Below are 20,781 nucleotides of genomic sequence, written 5' to 3'. Positions count from 1 at the left end.
ATTACACAGTAATGACAAAATAATTCAAGTTTAAAAGTTCTTCATTTTAAAAAGTTTGGTAGAGGGTTGTTAAAATAGTAAGTTTTCTGACAGTGTTTACATAAACAATTAAAAATTTTAGGAAACTTTTCAGGAAAACACCTACTGCAATAAAGTGAGGCATCCCTTACTCAAAAGTGAAATTCTATCGTAGACAGCACTAGGGAGCTAAATAATTCTAATGTTTTATAATCCCGATGAATCCCAACCTCCCCAGAAACAAATGGCAGTCATCCAGTAGGTTTCAGTTTTCCATCTGACTATATAGATTGCCTTCCTAAAGTCCTCATATTTATCATTCACATTTAATTCTGAAATAGCCACAACTGTCAAAACAGGTTACAAAATAAAATAATTATTAAAGGTTTTCTTAAAACTTACTTTGTTTTATAATTTGTTAATTGGAAGTAAGACATAAAAGATAAAGAAAAAACCAAATTGGCTTAGACCAAAGATTTTGATCTCTTTATGACTCAGTGAGAACAGCTACCTCCAAAAGAAGAGGTCCGAGGGATTCCTTTTCTATCACTCCCTGACTGCTGGACGAGATGTCTGACTTCTGCACTTCATCATCGGTTGTGGATTTCTCTATAATAAAGAAACAAAAAGTCATACATCCAAAAAGGGTGCATTTCCATGATGGCAAGTTTGTGAAGACATAGATTCACCTGATTTAAGATTCAAATAATACTTTTTTATTATCTAGGTGATATTTATTAATACTATTATTTAATCTTAATTATACTCATTTTATGGATGACAAAACTGAGGGTCACAAAGGTTGAGTAACGTGTCTCAAATCATATAACTAATAAGTGGCAGCAGGAGAATGTGAATTGTGACCTATTAAGTCCAGTGTTCCAACAATGGGAAAAACGGTATAAATATACAGCCTGTTGAAAGAGTCTACACTGAAAGTTTTTAACAAATGACTAAATTGTAGAAGAATGATGATTTCCTCCATTTTTCTTTAGCCTTTTCTGATTTGATCAATTGCCACTGAATAAAGAGTGAACAAATGCTTTTTCCTTTTGTGAGCCTGCATGAATTAGCTAACCTTTCACATTCATGTCATGGCGATCTGATTGATAAACCCGTAACTGCTAAAAGATCTGGAGTTCTTTTGTGCAGTGATGTTGAAAAAGCCATCCATCATCTTAAAGCAGCACCATACTTAAATACGTTTCCAATCTGTCAAACTAGTTAGTTCGTCAGCCAAAAACCGAATGTGGAATTATTGAATATAGAGACTCATTTTTTTCACTTTAAAATATGAACTATTTCATATATTCCAAAAAAATACAGAAAATGACATAGCATACATTCACATAGCCATCATTCATTTTTCACAGATGTTAACATTTGCTTCAGGTCCTTCCTTTTTAAAAAATAAAATGCTGCACATAGAACTAATGCTCTGCCACCATTCTTCCTCTGTTCCTTTTCAGAACTAATCAGTATTCTGAGATCAACATAATAATTTCTAAGCCTGTTTTTATTATTTAAGTACACATGTATGATTTCATGAACAATATACTACTGTTCTGTGTTTTCAAGTTTACATAAATATATAGAGACTTTTCCAACTTACTTTTGCAATTCAATATTATGTTTGAGATTTAAGCACATTGATATAGATTTGATTCATTCATTCGAACTAGGATATAGTATTGTCATATAAATAACTCACAGTTAGACTTCCTAGTCCACTACTGACAAACCTTTGACCATCACATACAGTGTTGTAATAAACTGTTTTCAGTATTTCCTTTTTTGTACATGTGTGACAGTTTCTTCAGGGTAAATAGTAAAAGTGAAGTTGCTGGATCATATAGGGTCTGTGCATTTTTGACATTATTAAGTTTGGGGCACCTGGGTGGCTCAGTTGGTTAAGTGTCTGCCTTCGGCTCAGGTCATGATCCCAGGGTTCTGGGATCAAGCCCTGTGTCAGGCTCCTCGTTCAGCAGGGAGCCCGCTTCTCCCTCTCCCTCTGCCCTCCCACCCCCCATTCATGCTCTCTTGCACTCGCTCTCTCTCAAATAAATAAATAAATAATATCTTGAAAAAAAAAGTGCTAAGTTTGACAGACTGCTCTCTAAAGAAAACGTACCACTAGCAATGTCCAAGGGTTTTTGTTTTTCTGCATCCTCACTGGCAATTGATGTCACAATTTCTTTTTTTTTATTTTTGCGAATCAGGTGTAAAATGTCATCTCATATAGTATATTATAATAACAGCTTTAATGAGCTACAATTCACATAGCATACCATTTGTGCATTTAAAGCATAAAATTCAATGATTTTTAGTATATTCACAGAGTTGTGCAACCACCATCACAATAAATTTTAGAACATATTCATCACCCAAAAAAGAAACCTCGTGTCCTTTAGCAGTCACTACCCATTTTCCCAATACTCCCAAGCCCCAGGCAACCACCAATCTACTTTCTGTTTCTATGGATTTGCCTATTCTGATCATTTTATATAAATGGAATCACACAATGTGAGGTTCTTTGTGGCTGGCTTCTTTTGCTTAGCATGTTTTCAAGGTTCATCCATATTGAAGCATTTGTCAGTACTTAATCCTTTTTGTTGCCAGATAATATTCCATTGTATAAGTATACCTCATTTTACTTACCCACTGATCAGCTGATAGATATATGGGTTGTTTCCACTTTTCAGCTATTTATGAATAATGATGTTATGAACATCTGTGTGCAAGTTTTCGTGTGGACCTATGTTTTCATTCGTCTCAGATATGTACCTACAAATGGAATTGCTAGACGATATAGTAACTCCATGTTTAACATTTTGTGGAACTATTGGACTATTTTCCAAAGTGGCTGCACAATTTTATTTTACATTCTTACCAGCAGCGTATGGGGGTTCCAATTTCTCCCATCCTTACCAACACTTGTTATCTGTTTCTTTGATTATAGCCATCCTAGTATCTCATTGTGGTTTTGATTTGCATTTCTCTGATGGCTAATGATATTGAACATATTTTTCCTGTGCTTATTAGTCATTTATATGTCTTTGGAGAAATGTCTATTCAGAGCCTTTGCCCATTTTTTAATTGGATTGTTTATCTTTTTATTATTATGGTATAAAAGTTTCTCGTTTAGTTCTAAGATGTACTTCCTTCATCAATTTGTATGTTTATGACATTAAGACAGGTTTTTGTTTTTAAACATTAGTTTGCAAAAAAACATAAACCATCAAGTTCAAGTAAATTGTGAAAAAGCACAACATCTAAAATTTTAGGCAAATCGTAGGGCAAGAGTAGCTATGGGACCTACTTTCTGGCTTAAGAAATGTGAACAGAAATGACATGCAATTTCTGGGTCTTATCCTTAAAAGGAAAGAAGCATGTCTTCCCATTTTCTTCTTCCCCCTTCCTGTCAGCTGGGATACAGACAGGTGAGCCATGTCTGACCATCGAGGTAATGGCACAGCAAAAAAGACGGAAGGAATCCCAACCTCTGACACATACCTAGACTATCTTGTTAAAGCCACTGTACTTTGGGCCTCTTGCTACAGTAGCCTAGCCTATATCCTAACTAATACATTCTGTATTTCTCAATAACATGTTTATTTGCTGTATCTTGACTATGTCCACGAAAGACATTATTGACATGCTATCATGAAAAGTAAGACTTGAACTTACTTACATCAACCTTCTACATACACATTTCTCCCTCCTTCCATCCTCCCAATATAGTTAAAACAATTTTTAGAGCAATCAGTATTTAACGTCTATGTTACTATGGCTACCTAAATATACTTCACAAATGAGCCAAGGTGTGTGCTATAATTTATGTTTCTTATATTTTGTGATTTAGTTTTGTTTAGTTTAACTCATCTCTAAACTACTCCCAAGAGTTGAAAAATTCCTCTCAATTTGGTCAGTCATCAGATACTCTGTTCCATTCTTTTTTCTATGGAAATATACCTCCTGAAAACCCCTATCCACCTGCTCCAACTGGGACTGGCCACGTTTTTAGGTTGATGCACAACTGTAATCCTGGGTCTCCTTCTACCTTTCCTCTGTTAAGACTCTATGGTTTCCCTGGATTAAGATCTTATGCCTTTCTTGGTTTACTACCCTGGTTTTGATAGGTATTTCTGAAAAAAGATAACTTTTCAACTGAGGCTCTGAATGTCTGAAAATATCTTTATTTTGCACTCATACTTCATGTGGATGCACACAGAATTCCAGGTTTAGAATTCTCATTTTTTAGTACTGTTATTCAGAAATCTGGATACATTCTGAATCTAGTGTGTGCCCATTTTTTCTCTCTCTCGTTTTTTCTCTCTAGTGTCTGAAAATTGTGCATTGGTGTGAGGTTTTTTTTTCCTTCTTTCTTTTTTATTCACTATGAGTGCTTTCAATCTGGAAACCCACATCTCTCTAATTCTGAAAAGTGTACTGTTTTGTTTTTGTATTATTACTCTTATAATTTCCTCCCTTCTATTTGGTTTGTTCTCTATCTCTGGAATTAATCAGACGTTACACTTCCTGAACTAATCCCATACATTTCCATCTTTCCCTTGTTTTCCATTGCTTATCTTTTTATTTTACTTTCTAAGGGATTTCCTCACTTTATCTTTCAACCTTTCGTCTATTTTTTCAATAAATACTCACAGAAAGTCTACTATGTAGCCAGGACCCATTTTAGGTATTGAGGACACAATGATGAACAAACAAAAATCCTTGCCCTCATGGAGCTCTAGTGGGAGTAGGCAGACAATAAACAAATAACACATGTAATATGTTAGATGCAAAAACACTGTGGAGAAAATAAATCAAAGAAGCTATAGAGGAGTGAGTGTGTGTGTTAGATAGGATAGTTATGGACACGTTCATTGAGAAGAAATATTTAAACAAAGACTTAAAGGGGGTGAGGGAGTGAGCCTTGTATATATCTGGGAAAGAACATTCCAGACAAAGGGAACAGAAAGTGCAAATACCTGAGGCAGAGAGTGCCCAAAATGGTTAGACATAGGGTATGAGTAGGCAAAGAGTAGAAAACAAGGTAAAGAGGTAAAGTTTATTTCAGCTATCCTGATTTAAGTACCAAAAGTTATTTGGTGTTTTGAATGTTTTATACCATCTTATTATCATTTCATAGATGAAATATCTTCCTTTTTGTCTCTGAGGGACTGCTGGATGGTTTTAAGTTTTCTTCTGCTCCCTGCATTGTCTCTGCTTTCTGAGTTCCTATTTTTTCAGTTTGCTTGATTTGTGCCTTTCCTTTTTCTGTTTCCTTGATTACAGCCTTTCCTCAAATATCTGGATTTTTATTCATATTAAAGAGTGAGGTACTAAAATGCTGACTGGCAGCTCTGTGAATAGAGGGGGCAAGACAGAGAATGGATTTGTCCTGTCGGTCAGTGTCTATGTGTCTTTTCCTTTGGGCTGCTCAGTGTGCCCAGAAGAGTCCTCCCACCTCTGACTTAGGGAGTATGAGTCAGGCTGTCAGGGTTTGAGACCAAACAGCAAGGAGACATATAGCCTCTTACTGGCTCTCCCTTTGCAGACTTAAAAATACCAGCTTCTCCCCTCTGCTCAATCAGCTGTCACTAGACTATCTACTTTCCAGCTTATAAAATCTTAAAATCCTATCACTTTAATCATTATAAATATATTTGTTTATAATCTTTTCATATTGCTATTCTTAATCTGAAGTTCTTTGGGGTCTATTCCTTCTGTTATTTGTGCTATTTACTGTAGATTATTTCCTCGTACGTTATATAAATTTTTAGCATAAAATCACCCTGAGAAGCACTTTTTCTTTGGGAATGCCTTGGGGCCAGGTGTGGGAGCTTTCCTCCAAAGTGCTTTGCCTTTGTATCTACTTTAATTCTTTGCGAGGGGTTTTGTGGTGTGGGGTCCTCAGTAAATATGGATAGTATATATGTAAATCATAAAAAAAAATATCAGGATCTTCTTATAGGAGACTGTTCCCCACACCCAGAGCCCAGAGACCAGCTTATTATCCAGATGGAGGGATTTTCCTATAACTGAGCTACTGTCTTTCAACACTATGCCAGAGCTTCAGGTCTGATACCACAACTTGTCTCTTGACTCAATCCCCTAGGATACTAGGTTCTATAACCTCCCAAGGCAACAAGTGTTCAAGTTAAATTAATAAGACTTGTTGTTGTAACAAGAGGCTCTCAGATTCACTTTCTAAAATAAAGACCATCTAGGGGCGCCTGGGTGGCTCAGTCGTTAAGAGTCTGCCTTCGGCTCAGGTCATGATCCCAGGGTCCTGGGATGGAGCCCCACATCAGGCTCCCTGCTCCGTAGGAAGCCTGCTTCTCCCTCTCCCACTCCCCCTACTTGTGTTCCCTCTCTCACTGTCTCTCCCTCTGTCAAATAAATAAATAAAATCTTAAAAAAAAAATAAAATAAAGACCATCTAAACAAAAATGTTTAATAAAATTATAAAATTCAATGCAATTTCTTAATAATAAAAAAATAAAATCAGATATTATGAAGGTCTTCATAACAAAGCACACAGCTATGGGTTTTGTTTTGTTTACCTTGTTCCATTCTTTTCATTAGCTGTATCTGATCGACTGTCTTCTTCAAAATCTTGCATTTGTCTGGCTTTACACTCAAACTGTCAATGTCACTGATGTTGGCAGACAGTAACTCAGCTAGCTCTTCTAAATATTTATTTTCTTGCTCCCTGCGCCTCTTTTCAGTGCTATTACACAAAGAAAAACCAGTTAGTGTACACTTCTACCACCATACTTCCCTTCTGTTCAAGTACTTAATATTTACATACTTATAGAGATCCGTAATTTTATCCAGAATATAAAATCAGATTTGAAAACAATCTAAATTCACATCTGAAAAACAGGTACTACAAAATACCAAGATACAGAAAACAATTCTGGTCAAAATACATAAAAAGAATGACTGCCATCACTGATGTGTTTCTTCAATGATGTAAATACATCACATATTTCAAATAGCCAATGAATGTTAGATATTAAAAGGAAGCAGACAGTACATATACAAGTTGCATTTGGAATTTATTTTACGTTCTAAATAATAATTCCTTGAAATAGAAAATCTGAATTTTCAAACAACTTTGTTATAAATTAAGTAGTGGAGACTATACTATAGTTCAAATAAGTTATACTTGGAAATCTGATAAACTTTCTTAATTTTTCTGCTACTGAAAGAAATCTGATAAACTCTTGATTCTTATAATGATTAGACCATTAGTTGGTCCTCATCAAAAAGAAATGAGTATCCATCCAAAAAGTAAAATAAGAAGAATAAAAAATCAATAATTAGAGAGACAAAGGTACAGAGAACAAGGTCTTTTGTATACAACTTTGTTCTAAAAAACAGAAAAGACATCTATTTATAAGTTCTTATAAATGTAACAAAATCAATTTTGATTTATCTTGAAGCAAAATAATGAGAACAAAGGATAGTAGTGCAAACAGCTAGTACTTTATATTCATTCAAAAGTACTGAATGAATATTGTTCACTTTTGTTTTCCAGTCTTTACTTCTGGTTTAATTAGCCAAATCATCAGGCAACTTGCTTTATGTAATACATACAAAGATAGTGAAATATTACTTTTAAATGAATTTTTCCATTATCAAATTAACATAATAAAGACTGGTCACAAATAGCTCTTTATTTTATAAGCAGCAATCAAAATCATCTGGTATAATGGTAGAAAAGTGGTAGAAAAAAAGGTGAAAAGAGGGAAAGATCAGTTGCTTTTTAAAAAACTCATAATTGGCAACAATTAAAATACCACTTACTTTTCATAATAAAAAAACTATAAAAGTAATAGTATTTCCATAACAACACAGTAAGTTGAAAAGAACCAAGTCAACCAATCAACCGCATTTAACTACGTAAAACAAAATACTACAAAATAATACACATCCCAAAACAAGACCAAATTATAAAACTATAACAATCACATTGTCTTTAAAACCTTTCATTATTGAGTTATTAGTCTCATTTTACTTAGTAAAACTTTATCTTACAGTTTCTGCAGAGAGTACATGTAGTAAGATATTTTGACAAACTTCACACCAAGGCATTGAAAACATGAAGAAAATAAGTAACACACATTTTGATATATGCAAGGTTTCAGAGAACTCCATCTCTGCAACTTGATAGTGTTGTAGAGGACATGTAATTTTACCTTAGAGAAACTAATTCATACTGGACTTATTTTGTAGATTCAGTCTAAAGTATGATCTGTTTAAATCTAGGGGTCTAAATTCCAACATGAGTAAATTGGATTCATGTGGTAGAACTACCAAATCTGTTTTTGACATTAAATTTTATGTAAAACTGAAGTGCCTGACACCACTGCAGAGTAAAAGAAAGTAACAGAATGGCAGGATAGTCAGGGAGGTGACAGAGGAAGCAAGAAGCTAAAAGTAATGAAATGCTGAGGTGTCTATAAAATGACTTAAGAATGAGACTAGGACAGAAAATGAGAGCAGATATATTCAAATAAAGTCAAAACTGAAGAAGGGGTGGATGTGACAAAAAAAAATTCTACCTTAATAGAAAAGAAGGCTTCCTTTATTACTCTGGGCCACTTACATTTCTCCTCACCAGCCCAATGGATTTCCACTGATGCTGCACACTTGCTGGTTAATAATGCTATGAATTAACTCCTCATGTATCTTTTGTTTTCAACTTACTAGCTTTTTCAACAAATGCTCCTCTGCTTATTATGTGCCAGATAACTGTGTACTATGTCCTGGGGACCCAGGGGTAAATTAGAAGTAGTCCCAATTAGGGTGAGAATAAAGAAAAGGAACCATTACAGTGACAAGACTGTAATACTATAGAAGCTCATAGAAATTGCACCTAGACCTAAAGAACAAGGTGTCCAAACCTAGTGGTAGAGGGGGATTGGTTTCAGGGTGGGGGAGGCAGACAAACACACCCAGCTTTTTCAAAGGTATACAGTGGGGATGAAAATGTCAAGTAAAAGGACCTGTAAGTAGTTCAGTATGGCTGAACTATAAATAAGAAACAAAAGGGCAAGAGATGAGGTCCAGGCTGGATCATGAGGGCTCTTGCATACACCAAGATAAAAAGCACAGTACATTGCTTAAAAGCACAAGTTCAAACTTCCTCAGTCATTTATTAGCTATGTAGTGCTAGGCAAGTTACTTAAGAGCAATTTAACTTCTCTAAGCTTCAATTTCTTTATCTGCAAAACAGGGATGATGACATTATCTCCCAGAATTTTGTGAGGATTAAAAAAGATGATGCATGTAAAATGCTTGGCAGAGTTCCTGGCTATTAGTTCAATAAATGTTATCTAGCATCATCATTTTGGCTATGAACATTTATTTTCAGGGTAAGAGGAAGCCCAGAAGGGTTTCAGAAGAAGAATGCATGGCATGACCCGATTTGTAAGCTCCCTGAAGATAGAAACATGTTGCACTTCACTTATATCCTTAATAACATCATGCACACCATGCTGGTTGAATAGTAGGCACTGAATAAAGCACTTGTTGAGCTGAATTAGAGATGTTACACAAGCACAAGGCACAGCTACCCACCATTTTGAGACCAGCATTCTCCAGTAGAGTTAAGGAATGGAGAAGAGGAAATAGGAAGAGATATGAGACATCTCACCCCACCAAACAATTACTAAGAAACTCTATCAGGGCTCTCGTGGACAGGGCTGGCAATACCCTGAAGTTTAACATATGCTCTTTATAATTAATGAGTTCACAATCTGTTTAAAGAGAAAGTAGATGATAACAAAACCAAAAGAAACATGACAAGGTGGTATTCACACTCAAATTCAATCAGTTTCAAAATCACAAAGTTCTGGTTTACCATATCAAAAATATCAACTGAAACTAAAGCCCACACTTACAAACCTGAAGGAGGGAATGTTCTCAAATATTTTGAAAGCAAACATACAAAGATAAGGATTATCCTTACAAACATATAAGGATCATCTTTAAAACATCTAAGAAGAGAAAAATATTAAATTTTTGATATTTGTAATAACATGATTACATATGTACAAAAAATCAAAGACCTACAGATAAACCATAAAACAAATAAGAAAGTTCAGAACAATGTATGCACATGCACACGAGACCAATAATCCCAAATCATTAGTATTCCTATATATTAAAAATTGCCAATTAGAAGGTGCAATAGACAAATGATACCATTTCTAAAAGCAATAAAAAATTCGGTGGTACCCAGGAATATATCTAACTAAAGATGAGGTAGTTGTTCAAAGGGCAAATTTATAAACTATTACTAACAGTGAAGACTTGATTAAGTGAACAGCCTTTATATTTATAAATAAGAACACTCTAGAATCTGGAGTCTAGAAAATAAAAATGTCTTTCTCCCCCAACTTAATCTATAAAAGTAAATGAAATTCTAATCCAAATCCCAAGTATTTTTTTCCAGGGGAAACTTAAAAAAACTGATTTAAAAATCTGAATGGAAAGTTAAAGGTACAAGAAGAGGGAAAACAATATTGAAAAATGACAAGGAAGAGTGACTTGCCCCTTCAGAGATCAAGGTGATTGTCATAAGAAAGTTCAGAACCAGATCCCTATCTATTCAGCAACTTGATCTATGATAAAGGTAACAGCACAAAAGCAGGGAAAGGATAGGGTCATAACCACTTATGTTCTTCATGGGAAAAAATAAAATTATATCACACACAAAAATAAATTCCAGATTAATTAAAACTCTAAATATGTATTAGAAGAAAATAGGTAAAGATACAGTTAAGGCCCTGAAGTAGAGGGGAGAAATTCTTTAACAAGATTCCCCAAGAGCTTGACACACGAAAACGGAAGGTTCCAACCTACAACAACAGATTTCAAAAACAGAGTTAAACAGACTTGGGAGAAGATACTTGCATCAAATATAAGCAAAAAAAGGTAGTACCTAGAAAATTAAAAATTACTCTTACAAACAAAAGGAAAAGGAAAAACACCCTAGCAGGAATATGGGTAAAAGATACAACCAGGAAATTCACTGAAGAGGAAAAGAAAAATCATGATCAATTAATCTAGTGATTGGTTAAATATACTTAAAACTGTAACCCCACACTCATCAGATTGGCAAAGAGTTAAAGTGAGGAGAAAGTAGTGTAAGGGTGTGAGAAAAAAGAACTCTCAATGCTTCTTATTTGAAGAGCATTGTGGTAGTGACCTAGTTAACATAAAAATGTACACAGATCCTAAAGGAACTCTTACGTATAAAGGAGCAGGTGTGAATGAGGATGTTCACTGCAGTGCTAGCGGTAAGAGTGAAAATTTCTGACAAAAAAGTTGTTTATCGAGAGGGAACATCTCTCTGTAGAGAAACGGATTTTTCCAAATGGGGTACATTCCTATAACACAATACTTAATCAAAAATTGTATTACAGTCAACAACATTGTGTTGCAAACTTCAAAGCTGCTAAGAGACTAGTTAATTGTTCTCACCACAAAGAAGACTTAATAATTGTGGGAGGTGGTAGAGGTGTTAGCTACACTATACATACGGAAATGTATAAAGGTGTCAAACCAACACATTGTACAGCTTAAACTTACACAATGTTATATGTCAATTATATGTCAGTAATAATAAAAAAATAACTAAAAAAATGATAGGACTGAATCTACATGTATTTATATCTCAAGATGCATGCTGAAAAGAGCATATTACAGAAAAATATATACAGTATACGGTATTGTACAATATATATTTATAAACAATCTATATTACTCACCAATCCTTATATATATAATTATTAAAAATGGAGAAATTAGTTGCAGACAGATCAGCTTAATCATTAATCATTTTACTACCTTTATTCAAACAAGACTATGCAAATATGATAAAATATTAACACAATGCTAATAACACTGTAAAATATGAATAATTATATGTGATGGGTATACATAGATTCTTAGTCTCTATACTTTTACAGATTTAAAAAAATTCCCCCAAATAAAAATTAAATCTAAAAAACATAGTTTTAATTATTTATAAGTTTTCTTTTGAAAAAGACTGAATTTATATACATATAAGAACGTTAACTCTGACAACACAAAGCTGGATTGTATCTTGATATCAACATTCCTCTGAGCATCTGGACACTTACCTGTGGTTATGAGTACTTAGGTTATGATCTCTCTATGATAGTTCACAGAACTGATTAACTTTTCACCCCCCAGCCTGGAGCTCTGGCACTCACTCTCCTGTTAAAATCCTTTCCTCCCCCCTGGCCCCCATGAGAAAGCAGCACGTAATCCAGTGACAAAAGAGTCTTCTGCCACTTCACTCTCTAGATCAGTGATTATCAACTGGAGCCATATTGCTTTCCCCATCCTTAGGAAATACTGACAAACATTTGATAATGTTTGAAGACATTTTTGGTAATCATAACTGCTATGACATTTTGGTTATCATAACTGATATAAAGATGCTACTGGCCTCTAGTGTGTGAAAGCCAAGGATATTGCTAAACATCTTAACAATATACAGGATGGTGCTCCACAACAAAGAATTATCTGGCTGACAATGCCAATAGTGTGAAAGGTTGAGGAAGCTTGCTCTAGACCCTAGAAGGTGAATGGATCCCCACTCTTCTCCTCTCAGGTGGGAAGCTGCTCTTTTGATGTGATTAAGGTCCCTTCTCTATCTGGTATTTGTTAGAGTCTCCTTAGCAATAATTCTCTTTTAGCCCATTTAAGGTGATCATATTCCTCATAATATACAAATATTTAATTTCACAATACGCATTCTTTAAAATCCTAATATTATAACAATATATTTATTTGTTCTACTAAGACTGTAATGTTCTAAGACAGCAATTAAAGATGTACAATGGATTTATTTATTCACTTGACAAATTTTTACTGTGTCCTTACTATATATAACCCAAATACTATGCTACAAACCAGGAATAAAATGGTAAGAACAGACAAGTTCCTTACCAAACGGCAGCCTAAGTGTGTAGTGGAGAAGCCAGGGATTTGTGAAATAATCACATGAACTAGTAAAAATCTGAAAATTATGGAGCAGAGCTATAAACATACATGTGAGACAGATGCATGAATGAGGGAGATTTAAAATAATAGTTATGGAAGTAAGAGATGGCTTCTTTTAAGGTGGTAATGTCTAAGCTGGCATCTGGAGAACATACAGGTCTTGACTACAGGAAATCTAGAGGGAGCAAGCTGGATTAAGGGAGCAGCATGTGCAAAGGCCTTGGGGAAGCGAGAGAACATGGTGAGTCTAAGGGACTCAAAAGAAGATCAGTAAACTTGGAGTAGAGGAAACAAGGGTTCTAAAGTGTCAATGAAAATGATAAAGAAGCTCTCCCAGATACAGACTAAGAAAAGAGTGTTCCTACCTTGATGCCAGTGTGTCACATGGCGATCCTTTCCTCTTATGTGAGTCTGGGTTAGCAGGGTCGGATGAACTGTCCCCGAGGCCACTCATGTTGAAAAACTTCACACCTAAAAAGGTAGGACAACAATAAGAAATCTACCCTGGTGAACTTTCTAACCATAGGGGAGGAGGAAGCTCCCTTATGTTAGAAGATATCTAAACATTGTAGTCTCTCAATGAATAGCTAATTATAGCCATCACAAAAGCAACCACATCTATATAAAAGCACAGAGTCATCAGCTAGTTATTGTTTCTACACTTTCTTTTCTGTATCTGTAAAACAAAATTAACAAGCCCTTATGAAATCATAAAGGTTAATTAGGATGAAAATATTGTTAGAATAATGAAGTAGATACCGAAATTTTTTTCAGAGAAAAGAATCACTTTCGGATGTAAATGTAAAAACAATGTATAATTGGGAGTTAGGGAAATTATTTTTTATGTTTATTTCAGGTTATACTTTGAAAAGAACTTTAAACAACTTTTACTCATAAGGTCTGGGATTTTATATTGCTAGGAAAATAAATACAATTAAAGTTAAAGCAATGAACTAGATTTGGTACTTACCAACTTTGAATTCTATACTCCTAACCTTGTGTCTATGTAGTCAGGCGACAAAGATCAAATGTTTAGTCTATGTTAGGATCTTGGTATAGATGCCAGAGAACACAAAGTCATTTCCCTGAGCATGCCAGCCAGGTCTCTCTCTCACATGTTGTGCCAGTTCGTGACTGCACTTACAGATCCCTTCTGACCTGTCCCTATCACCCACTAGGCTCTGTAGAATCCCTAATGGCACTCAGAATCCTATTCCTGGCCTTGGATTTATCACTACCTTTTGTATTTTATTAGTGCCAAACAACACACCTCCTCCATTCCCTTTCACTCCATCTACCCTTATAAAAGGCAAGAAAATTCTTATTAAATGGGAAAAACCTTTAACTTTTCCTTAAATTATAAAATTACTAAACCACAACAATAGCAGCTGTGCTTATAAAGTTTCTTATAAAGAATGCTGAGATCCATAAGAATCTTTCACATGGTTTTAATTAATACGTCTGAGTAAATCCTTTTCCTCTAGTCCAAAAACTTACTGTCTCTAGCCCTTTCTCAATACCAAAGACTGTCATGTCCCCTTTTCAGTGTATAAATAGTACCTAAAATTCTAATCACAAATTATTTCATGCAACCATTTTGAATTTCTCCCATATTAGAAGTGCAGTTCATAAAACTCTCTAATGCCTAGGATTGTAGTCTTATAATTACTTTTTAATTTTCTCTTTCACTCATTTCAATTGGTATCTATGTCCTGTCAATTCTTCCTTAATAAGAGATCTTAGATTGTCCCTTCCTTCTTTATTCTCAGATATAGTTATGATTCCAGTTGGAACCAAATGCCTCATTCTGAATTAATGCAAGATCTGTGTATCTGGTTTCTCAATTCCAGTCACTCTCACTTCTAATCTGTCCTATAAACAGCACCTAAACCATTCCTGCTCAAATGTCATTTTCAAGGTATCAGTTCCCTGATGAAGAATCAACTGGATCCCCCTACTGGAGCATGGTGGTTAAAAGCATGGGCTCTGGGGTCAGAAAGGCCTTAAATTTAAGCCCTGGCTTAATCACTACCTGCTTATTCTTGGGCAATGTATGTAATCTCCTTAAACCTAATTCCTCATCTGTAACACAGGGATAATAATCACCTTCACCTACCTTCAGATTTGTTGTGAGGATTGAATAGTGCGTGTAAAGAGCACACTGAAGTTCCTGGAGAAGCTAGCTACTGTTATTACCCCCTCTGCAAACAGAGAGCTCCATGAGGGGCAGTGTTCACTCGGTGGGTAACTCATCCCCAACCTCCTCATTGATAAATACAATGGACGCTTTTCATTCCCTCATTTATTAGTGCTCAATATCTGCTATTATTATTATTATTTTACTGGACTCCTTGGGAGCAGCATTTGAAATAATTACCTTCTGAAACACCGTCATCCGTTGGCTTCTGTGATCCCACACCTCCTTCATACTTAACAAATAAATCTATCATGCATCAGGCACTGTGCTAAAAGCTGACCAAATAATGGACAGCAAAAAAGAGGTTCCTGTCCTCATGGAGTGAGAGACATAAACAGATAAGACACAAAAATAACATGTAATTTTAAACTGTGATAACAGTTACAAAGGAAAAGAACAGGGTTCATAGAAAAGCAATAGAGGAGACCTAATTTTAATTGGGAGATCACCTGAGCCTTCTCTGAAGAGGTGATGTTTAAGTCAAGACCTGAGGGATTAGAATTAGTGTGGTTTTCTTCTTACCTTATTCTGAGTACTTTTTGTCCAATTCTTCGGAGTCAGAAGTCCTCATGGTCCTAACGTCCTAAGCCTCTTTTTCCCTCAGACTATATACATTATCCTTGGGTGATACCACTCACTCAACATGACTTCAAAACACATCTCTGTACTGACTATTCCCGAAACTCCATCTCTAGCTCAGACCTCCTGGGTCTCAGACCCCGAATCCAATTCTTCATCAGATACCTCTACCCAGATGTCACATAGGCACCTCAAATTCAACTTTCCAAAATGAACTTAACATCACCTCATGTATTTCTTCTCTCAGTCGGTATGTTGGAGTCATTCCAGCCTCTTCTCTCGTACCCCACATGCAAGCAGACACCAAGATTTGTCAATTTTTATTTCCTAAATATTTCCAAAATCCATCCTTCCTCATATCCTCCTCTCATCACCTCCTGATGGACTATTAAAATAACTTTCCAGATGGTCTCCCTGAGCCACCAGAGGAGGCTATCAAAAATGTAAGTCTGATCATCTCAATCTTTGCTTAAAACCCTTCACTAAATCCTCACTGCCCACAGGACATTTAACCTCCTTGACATAATGTGTAAAGTTTCCATCAGCTCTCACCTATTGTGTGTCTATTACAGAACTTGGTGAATAAGTGACTAAACATCTGTTCAATCAAGTATTTATAGATTACAGATTTTTTATAAGTTTTTTAAAAGATTTTATTTATTTGTCAGAGAGAGAGAGAGTGAGCACAAGCAAGGGGAGTGGCAGGCAGAGGGAGAAGCAGGCTCCCCACTGAGCAGGGAGCCCCATGTGGGACTCAATCCCAGGATCCTGGGATCATGACCTGAGCCGAAGGCAGACGCTTAACTGACTGAGCCACCCAGACATACTTATAGATTTTTTAAAAAGATTTTATCTGCTTATTTCAGAGAGAGAGAGAGACAGCACACAAGCTTGAGCAGTGGGAGGGGCAGAGGGAGAAGAAGACTCCCCACTAAGCAGAGAGCCCAATGTGGGGCTCAATCCCAGGACCCTGGGATCACAACCTGAGCTGAAGGCAGATGCTTAACCGACTGAGTCACCAGGCACCTGTAGATTATAGATGTTATATATTATATATGACATATATATACATACATACACACACACACACACGCACACATATATATGTAAACAGATACATACACATGTAGTTCAGTTTTGACCCTAAGGAAAGACTTTAAAAATAAAATCCTTGTTTATATTTCATGTTCCCAGCAAAGGTAAGCATTAGTCTGAAAACTTCAAATTGATCTCAATGTGGGTAGCCCTAACTTAACTTAGCAACAAATATTTATTGAGCTAGTATACGCCAGCCTCTGTTTGAGGTGCTGGGGATACAGCCATGAATAAAATTTATCAAAATCACTGTCCTCATAGAGGTACATTCTATTGTGAGAGAGAGACAATAAATAAAATTAATAAAATTTAAAAAGTAAATTATAGAGTACATTAGAAGTGATAAGTGTTACACAGAAAAATCAGGCGAGAATAGAGATGTGTGTGGAAGGGAAGGGACAGCAATCTTAAGTAGCATAGTTAGGAAAAGCCTCATTGAGAAGGTGAGATATGAGCAAAGACTTGAAAGAGGTGAGGGAGAGGGAAAGGTATCTGGAGAAAGAGTGCTCCTGGCAGGGGCAAAGTGAAGGGCTGTAAGGCCTTAAAGCCAGAGCATAGCTATGCTTTTTCAGAAACATGAAAGAGATCAGTGTAGCCAGAACCAGGGAATGAGGAAGCAGATGAGCTCAGAAAGATCACAGGAGGCTACATCGTGTAAGGCCATAAAAACCATCTGAAAGGCTTTAGCTTTATTCTGACTGAATTAGGCAATCAGTGGAGGATAAAGAACAGAGGAATGACAAGATCTGATTTTCATTTTAAGACTTCTGCTATGAAGGGTAAGTACAATCTTTCTCATCTCAGTAATTTGGTATTTAAGTTTCCAACTGCTAAATGGCCTTTTTCATTTGGATATCTCACTGTCACCTCAAACTCAACATGTAATAAGATATGTTTTTATATTCTTTAAGTTCCAGACTTCTTTTAATGATGAGCTGCATTGTCGATTAATGTCATCATAAAAAATACTTGTTAAATCTCTTGTGGTAGGGAGGAGATGAAATAAGGAAAATAATTACAATTTAAGGTGGACAACCTCAATGTAAAGGGAAATACGCCAGACTTGTAATAACAACCACCACAACAAAAAAGATGTCAAAAGACCTGGCATGCTTGTTAGCATCTATTCTGAAACCCAAACCCAAATAATAATCATCATCTAAGTAATGTATTACTATAATTAATACAACTGTTACTTTCTTTTCCTTATGGAAATTCACAGAAGCATAAATGAGGTTAACCAAATATCACAGAAGTAAAGAAGCCACTTCATTTATATTTATAGAAATTTCTACTCACATAGAAATAAAATTATTTTTAAATGTATTAATGCAACAAATTTTGTAATAATGAAGGAGCATTAACTTTAAACTTTTCAATAGAAGTAGAAATAAAAGAGCAGAAAATGAAGAGGGGGAAGAAAATGAAAGAGAAGACTTCAGAGTTTGCTAAACCAAAAGAAAGAAAATAGCTAACTCCCTACTTCCTGCTCAGGGACTACTTCTTACTTCCTTATCTTCCCATCTTTTCTGCTTCCAAAGACATTAGGTTATACCCATCTGAGAATTTACCCATCTGGAATTCTACGGCTGTCAAAATTGAAAGGGCCATATACTTCTTCTTATACTATGCTATAAATTATAACTCTCCTGCTTGTCTCCCCTTCTATATTATGAACTCAAAGACAGTTATTAGATCTTTTCACTGTATATCCAGTATCTAACATAATGCCTAAAAGATATAAAAGCTAAAATAGGTGATAAGTTAGAAGTGATAAAGCCCTTAACTAATACAACATTTAAAAGTTTAAAGGATATTTAAGATATTTTATGGTTAAATATTTTCTGGAATCTTTTATAAAGCTTTGGAATTCTTTCCTATAATTGAGAAATTGAGCTTACTTGAAATCCTTGTTACCATGTGTTCAATGGGGGGCAGGGGGGAACCAAAAAACCTGTCTTCTTGATCTAGAAATTGGACAATATCTCTTCTGATTTGAAAAGGTAAAAATCTACTATTTTGGGGAAACCTCCCACAACATTTCATAGTACTGTAGAGACATGAAGTCCTGTTACAGTCCTACAACTGTAAACATAAATAATACAATTTTGATACAACAAATAATTTTGAACAAAAATAAATCTAGATTTAAAACAAGATTCCCCATACTGTGCTCCCCTCAGACTACTGGCTGGATTGGCATCTTCTAAATTTATTTGAGATTCTGGGGCTGAGGAGACATTAGACAACAATTCAACAGCAGCCAGACAGGCTGGCCTACCAAAATAAGAGCCAACAATAAGAAGCTATGAGAGAGTCACCAACAATGTGCTGATGGTATGATTCTGGTATTAACTGCTTTCTATTTACAAAACACAATACACAGATAGTGGAATGCAAAACCTCTGACGAGTGAAAACTATTACAGCTGTTCTATTTGTGGAATGGCTTTACATTTGGCAGTAAGGGTACTTAAATAAGGTTCATTAAGAAAAGATATGTTTGTTTCAGAAAGGAAACCAATCTGCATATCACGTTTTAAAAAAAGGTAAGGTTTCTAAGTAAAAGTACCCTGTTGAGTTGAAGAGTTGCTAAGTTATACCGAAACAACCTCATGCAATCTGTAGAGAACAGTTTTTAGGAATTGGAAACCACATCTATCCCAAATAGACCAGACAAAACCAAACAGGTGGGGCTGAAGAAATAGGTCAATGTTTTGTATTTCAGTTGAATTATAAATTTCTAGAACATAAGACATTTTGTCACTCATCCCCCAGACTTAGCTGAGAACCACAGAATTTGAAAAATAAGTAACAATATGTTAGTAAACAACTCTAATAATACACTTTAAAATGCTTAGCGGGCAATTAGCACAAAGCAGCACAGACATGATGAGAGGGGCATTCGGCAAGCTAAAGCTCTCCTAGTTGACAGCTGTATGAGAACAATCACACAGGAAAATCATGATAAACAAAACTCCTGCATTGGGCAATTGCCATATAGAAATATTTCTCAGACTAGCGTCCTCAGACACGTAGGGTTCTCTGAAAAAAGTTTTCAATTTTCTTGTCTTTTCGTTGCCTTGTCAACTGAAATCTTTCTCATGTGATAAGAAAGTATGGGGACTTTGGGATTTTCACCACCCTTTTTATGGCTGAATAATTTTCCATTGTTTGGATATTCTATATTTTGTTTATCCGTCAGTTGATGGACATTGGGTTTTTCCATTTCAGGGGCTATTTATCAATAATGATTCTGTGAACATTTATATGCATAAATTATGAGCATGTCTTCGATTCTTTTGGTATTCTTGGAGTGGAACTGCTAAGTCATATTATAACTCTCTTTAGCTTTTTGAGGAACTGCCAAACTGTCTTCCACAGTGGCTATCCCACCTTAAATTTTTACTAGCAATGTACAATTGTTCCAATTTCTCCACATCCTCACCAAATTTGTTATCTTCTGTTTTGTAATTTTATATTAATTCTGACCATCCTAGGAGGTGTGAAATGGTATCTCATTACAGTTTTGATTTGCATTTATTTCCCTAATGTGCTTTTTCATGTGCTTATTGGCCATTTGTATATCTTCTTTGGAGACTGTCTATTCAGGTCCTTTGCCCATTTTTAAATTGGGTTATTTGTCTTTTTTATTTTTGAGTCATGAGAGTTCTTTATATTAGGGTAATTAGCCTCTAACAGATACATGATTTGCGAACATTTTGTTTTATGAATGAAGTCTTTAATTTGATGAAATCCAATTTATCTACTTTTCCTTAGTGGAGTAAGTGCAATGCCTGGACTTCCTTAAAGAGTTTCTATTGATTGCTATTTTTCCTG

The 20,781-nt window shown here is 35.4% G+C and overlaps 1 protein-coding gene and 1 long non-coding RNA gene across 7 annotated transcripts in view; one reads left to right on the top strand and one right to left on the bottom strand.

The window, feature by feature from the left end:
• LOC118007651 overlaps positions 1–2,751 on the top strand; it is a 59,358-nt gene extending 56,607 nt beyond the window's left edge. The window contains exon 5 of the long non-coding RNA XR_004678458.1: positions 2,721–2,751. This is a non-coding gene — a long non-coding RNA (uncharacterized LOC118007651). The remainder of the gene's footprint in view (positions 1–2,720) is intronic.
• NCOA1 (nuclear receptor coactivator 1) overlaps positions 1–20,781 on the bottom strand; it is a 179,979-nt gene that overhangs the window by 74,446 nt on the left and 84,752 nt on the right. For all 6 annotated transcript variants that reach the window (XM_035000690.1, XM_035000691.1, XM_035000686.1 and 3 more), the window contains 3 exons: positions 13,437–13,542; positions 6,588–6,754; positions 530–627 (listed from right to left, as the gene is read on the bottom strand). In XM_035000690.1, coding sequence (XP_034856581.1) covers positions 530–627; positions 6,588–6,754; positions 13,437–13,542 — 371 coding nt within the window. The remainder of the gene's footprint in view (positions 1–529; positions 628–6,587; positions 6,755–13,436; positions 13,543–20,781) is intronic.

This window comes from Mirounga leonina, unplaced genomic scaffold (assembly GCF_011800145.1).
Source record: "Mirounga leonina isolate KUSES-001 unplaced genomic scaffold, KU_Mleo_1.0 Mir_125, whole genome shotgun sequence".
NCBI lineage: Eukaryota > Metazoa > Chordata > Mammalia > Carnivora > Phocidae > Mirounga > Mirounga leonina.
This window is presented reverse-complemented; position numbering and strand designations above follow the sequence as displayed.